The 6,000-nt window shown below is 36.5% G+C and overlaps 1 protein-coding gene across 3 annotated transcripts in view; it reads left to right on the plus strand.

Moving 5' to 3' along the window:
• ksr2 (kinase suppressor of ras 2) overlaps window positions 1-3,570 on the plus strand; it is a 111,160-nt gene extending 107,590 nt beyond the window's left edge. For all 3 annotated transcript variants that reach the window (XM_051895117.1, XM_051895116.1, XM_051895118.1), the window contains exons 20-21: window positions 851-980; window positions 1,251-3,570. In XM_051895117.1, coding sequence (XP_051751077.1) covers window positions 851-980; window positions 1,251-1,397 — 277 coding nt within the window. In that variant the 3' untranslated portion in view covers window positions 1,398-3,570. The remainder of the gene's footprint in view (window positions 1-850; window positions 981-1,250) is intronic.
• Window positions 3,571-6,000: the final 2,430 nt, after the last annotated feature.

Below are 6,000 nucleotides of genomic sequence, written 5' to 3' on the forward strand. Positions count from 1 at the left end.
GACATTTTTTAATAATTATTATTTTTTATTTTTTAGAAATTTGGCCCTCACAAGTATAACGAAACAGCAATTCACACTTATACCTATAGACTTGTAATGAACTTTGTTGTTCTTAAACGTCACATTAGAATTAAGATATATAGATGTATTAATATTTTCTTTAATGCTATTCCCTATGCTATTTCAAATGTTTCTAATTTTGTTTTGGAGGTCTTCTACGATAGGTTTACATGCATTCAAGGTAAAAAAACACTATCATTTTCTTATAATATACATTGCAGCATCACCTCTTTTCTCACAGTGTCTGAAACGGTTCGATAAAGGATCCGGTCTCTCTAAACCCCTCCTTTCCGAGAGCCTACTCTGCTCTGATTGGTCAGATGGTTTGGTCTGTTGTGATTGGTCTACTACTTACAGCGCATGTCTTCTCGACGCTTCTTCAGGGCGGGTCAAAGTAGGCATTGTTTGTGGGCAGCCAATGAAGACCATAGATTGGCATTATGTAAATTCATTACAAACCTACGCAGGTTCGAGCAGGAAGTAAGACTGGAATTACTAACAACGTGTTCAGGCAGTTCAGAATCAGTTCTTTCTTTTGGGAGACAAAAACTGCACTTTAATCACTGAAACTTTGCAGACCTTTTACATTCAGTTATATTACACACTACATGAAAGGTAATATCCGAAATAGGGGCACTTTAAGACATTATTTAGCCCATTTACAAACCTTTTTTATTTGCTTTTGAGAGGTTTTATTATATTAGTGACAACATTTTTATACATTTGGCCCTCACAAGTATAGAGAAACCAGTACATGCACACTAACACTCGTATGTGTCATATGTTTCAGCACTATCTGGTACGAGCTCCACGCGCGTGAGTGGCCCTTTAAGAACCAGCCAGCTGAAGTCATTATCTGGCAGGTGGGAAGTGGAATGAAGCCCAACCTCACTCAGATAGGCATGGGCAAGGAGATATCCGTGAGTATTTCCATATACCTCACAGGCTCTGGGGTCCAGACTATTGCAGAAAAGCAAAACATATGGGAAAGTCTGAATATTAGCAACTTTCCACAAACAAAGCTGTCGGAATATAGTCACATAAACCACTTTTATTGTGCTTTTATGGAGCATGAAAGTCCCAAAAGAGGCTATTCAATCTATTTTTATTGAAAGAGATGGACTCGGACATGCTTGACTGGCTTTTACATCGTGTCAAAGTATATGAACAGATTCTTTTTTCCTGTGCAGGACATCCTGCTGTTCTGTTGGGCGTATGAACAGGAAGAGCGGCCCAGCTTCTCCAAGCTCGTGGAACTACTTGAGAAACTGCCGAAACGCAACCGTCGCCTGTCTCACCCAGTACACTTCTGGAAATCAGCTGAGTATGTGAAATGAGCTAAACTCAAAAATGCCTGTTTCTAAAAAAACAAACGAACAAAAAAACCAACAAAACAATCATGAGGTAACGTTAAAATGGAGTCAGTCAACGCGAATCTATCGAGAGTCGCTACTGGATGGTGCATGTATTCTGCTGTATTTAGCAACGTTTCCTTAAAGCAGTGATCATTTAGCGTATTTAGAGCACACAGTATTTTCTGGTGTACCGTTTGGTCATGAAAGAGAGATGTTTTCTCTTTTTTTTTTTTTCTTTCGGTTGTTGTTTTTGCTAAATGTTTGATCTGTTTTGCATATATCAACTGCTTGTGATTATTTCTCATTATCTTGAATGAGTCCACTTTCAGTGAATGTTGTTTTCTTTCGTTGAACCTCTGCAATGCATTTTTATAAACAACTGAATCTAGTGTTATTCGAGTTTTTGTCTGTATCGTTTATTTTTTTCCTTTCTGAATTTAGTCATTGAATGAATGTATTATTTTTTTTCTTTTCGATTTGGAGAAATGTACCCTTTGGAGTTGTTTTACATTTTCTTTCATCCATGCTGTATATGTTTCACAGAATTCCATGCCGTTGTTTGACTATTACGTGCGAATCACAAAGCTTTACCGTAACGCAGGGGGACACGTTTTCCGAGAATGTGACGAATTTCTCTCCCTTCCTGTCGCATTGTAGATAAGGTAGTGTGTACAGCAGTCACTCATTTACTCGCACGGTCAGCATCGCCTATATCGAAAGATGCGCTCGTACAATTGAGTGTGCCATGAGGCACGTATGTATATTATCGACACTTGAATTGTATCATGCCTAACTGTGACAAAAACAGAATTACCTGGAGGTAAACTGCTATTCCTGAGCCTACAAAGAAAGGGATAGATATAACAGACTGTATCTATCACACTTACAAACCTTTTCTTATCAGTGCATACTTACGAATGTTTTAGCATAATTTAAAGCTTTGCGTTGTTTGTACTAGGCTACACATTGTTATATTGTAGAGAATACACAGTACCATGAGTAATAGTGCACTTTTCACCACGACGGCATTTTTGTATATTATTATAAATCACGTCTCATTAATATGACTGTTGCATGTTGCAAGTTCTGGAGTGTCCATGTTGTAACACGGAACGGTGATCAGGTTGGTGTCGCTAGCTAGGTATGGCTTAAACAGAACCGCTATCCCGCTTTCTCCACCATCTCCGCACCATGCACTCTGGGTACAGACAATCTGCTCACTTGTAAAGCCATGGTTTTTGGGTCATAAACAGTGCCAGTGCTCACAAACTTGTTGCTGCTGTTATTTTTGAAGTATATTTTAGGATCACAAAAATACAGATGTTGTTAGGTGGGCGTTTATATTTGTACGGTCGGCCGTTTTTACATGCATGAGAACATTTTTAGGGGATCTGTTAATGTTACGGACCCCCTCGAATACAGTACCACACATAGTAGTTTTACAAACTATGACTAAGTACAATGACAGCTTATGTGATAACCTGAGAAAGTAATACAAATATTTAAAATAAGTCTATATCAGGCCTTGTAAGTCACAATTTTAAACCTATAAATAAATAACTGTGCTATAATGTTTATATATATATTTTCTTTTTAAATGGGGGCTATGAGGATGTGTTGGGACAGTGTTTTCACGCTGGGAAATCACGAGAAGATGGGATCTTGTTAACAACCATTATTAGCAGCTTCCATATCAGGCCTATTTAACAGGCTGTAGATTTTGCTTAATAATCTGTTGCTGTAATTAATATTCCAGTCACTGAATCCGACCTCATTGTCATCTATTATATTTCTGCCCCATTATGAATGTATGTATGTGTGTATGTGTGTGTGTGTTGTTGTTAACGTTGTTTTCTTTTCTTTTTATTGTCTTACTATCCATCCATGCATTTACTTGGTGGTCGTTGATTATTTATCAATACTTTTCCATCGCTCTGGTTTACGTTTCTTTTCTGATATTGTGTGCGCGTCTTTGCAGATTTCTTTGATGGCCTCCATGATTGAGTTTTTTGTATTATGTATTTGTTGTAAGTATATATATAAAGCTTGTATTTACTGATGCCTTATGGTCCATGGCTTAGCGACTGGTACACATCACAAGCTCTTTCTTTGCACTCATCCTTTATGAAATAAATAAAAAGGTGTTGATTTTGGACTTTTGTTTTTTGTTCGTCATTTCTTTTTGCTCCTTGTCATGATTCATGTTTTATGTTCACAGAAAACCTATATTACATTATGTAAAAGCTTTAAACGTAAGGTCTTAAGTGGTTAAGTAAAGAATAATTTGATTGTAATTATTTTAATGAGTTGGATCGTGAATAAATAAGTCTTTCACTTAAACTTAGATAACAATTTTGAGCAACTATACCAAAACAGTGACTAAATCACACTATAAATATTCACATATATCACAATTAATAAAATGTCTTTAAACTGATTCTTGATGTCGGATTTAGCCTAAGAACTCACAGTGCTGGTTAGAGAAAAAGAAAGATGGGTAAAAACCTCTTATCTATCAATTTTGATGGCCCCCTTTAGATATTCTTTTGATTATAAAGGTTCTATATAGAACCTTAAAGGGTTTTGTGAGGCGCTTCATATATACATCCTTTTAGGGGTTGCCATCCTTGGGACCATTTTATGGATTTTGTTTTAATTCATCTTTTAATTTTAATTCAATTTTATGAATTAACCAGTTTGTAAGCATTGCGCTAGCACTAGAAATAATGCAAACAACCTGTTAAACATGAAAATGCTATGCAATCGTTTCTCATTAAATAGAACCTTTTTGGTATAATGGGTTGATTAAAACTGAGTGAAGAACCCTAGGATTCAACCCACTGATCCCTTTTTTTCTAAGAGTGTAAGTAACATTGCACCTACATGTCAACTAACTCTCATTAGAGTATTAGTAGACTGTCTGCTTAAAGGATTAGTTCACATTTAAATAAACTTTTGCTGATAATTTATGCACCCCCATGTCATCCAAGATGTCCATGTCTTTCTTTCTTCAGTCGAAAAAAAATTAAAGTTTTTGATGAAAACATTCCAGGATTTTTCTCCATATAATGGACTTCAATGGACACCAAACGGTTCAAGGTCCAAATGACAGTTTCAGTGCAGCTTCAAAGGGCTTTAAACGATACCAGACGAGGAGTAAGGGTCTTATCTAGCGAAACGATCGGTCATTTTCGCAAAAAAATACAACTGTGTATGCTTTATATAAACAAACGTTCGCCTTCTAAGTGCCTCCGCCAAAACCGCATTTCTGTATTCTCCAAAAAGCTTACGCTGTATGTCCTACGCCTTCCCTATTCAACTTACGGAACGAACGCAGCGCCAGTTACATTTTTTCCGTAAGTTGAATAGGGAAGGCGCAGGACATACAGCGTAAGCTTTTTTGGAGAATACAGAAATGCGGTTTTGGCGGAGGCACTTAGAAGGCGAACGTTTGTTTATATAAAGCATACACAGTTGTATTTTTTCGAAAATGACCGATCGTTTCGCTAGATAAGACCCTTACTCCTCGTCTGGTATCGTTTAAAGCCCTTTGAAGCTGCACTGAAACTGTCATTTTGACCTTCAACCGTTTGGAGGCCATTGAAGTCCACTATAAGGAGAATAATCCTGGAATGTTTTCATCAAAAACCTTAATTTCTTTTCGACTGAAGAAAGAAAGACATGAACATCTTGGATGACATGGGGGTGAGTAAATTATCAGGAAAAGTTTATTTGAAAGTGGACTAATCCTTTAATAGCTGCTAACACTTTATTTTGATGGTCCCCCAACAGACATTCTACTGACTATACTATTTGCAAGTATGTCAACTTATTCTACTAACCCTAACAGCCTACTAATACTAATAAGTTAGTTGACATGTAGGTGCAACGTTAATTAACAGAATGTCTAATGGAGACCATCAAAATAAAGTGTAACCATTTTTTTTTAATTAAATCTCAAAACCTTAAAGGGTTAGTTCACCCAAAAATGAAATTTCTGTCATTAAATACTCACCTTCCAAACCCGTAAGACCTTCGTTCATCTTTGAAACACAAATTAAAATATTTTGAGCTCTCTGACATGTCCATAGACAGCAATTTAACTACCACTGTCAAGGCCCAGAAAGCTACTAAAGACATTCTTAAAATAGTCCACGTGACTACAGTTGTTCAACCTTAATTTTATGAAGCTATAAGAATACTTTTTGTACACAAAAAGAAAACAAAAAGAATGACTTTATTCAACAATTTCTTCTGTCTCCTGTCATTCTATTGTTGTCGCTTCATAACATCAAGGTTGAACCACTGTAGTCATGTTGACTATTTTAACAATGTCTTTACTCCTTTTCTGGACCTTGAATGTGGTAATTTCGTTGCTTTCTATGGGGGATAAAAAACCTCTCGGATTTCATCAAAAATATCTTAATTTGTGTTCCGAAGATGAACGAAGGTCTTACGGGTTTGGAACGACATGAGGGTGAGTAATTAATGACAGAAATTTCATTTTTGGGTGGACTAACCCTTTAAGACAAGAAGGGTCAACATCCAGAGCTAAAAACATTTTTGTGTATTTAAAAAGATGACA

Source organism: Ctenopharyngodon idella, chromosome 5 (assembly GCF_019924925.1).
Source record: "Ctenopharyngodon idella isolate HZGC_01 chromosome 5, HZGC01, whole genome shotgun sequence".
Classification (NCBI taxonomy): domain Eukaryota; kingdom Metazoa; phylum Chordata; class Actinopteri; order Cypriniformes; family Xenocyprididae; genus Ctenopharyngodon; species Ctenopharyngodon idella.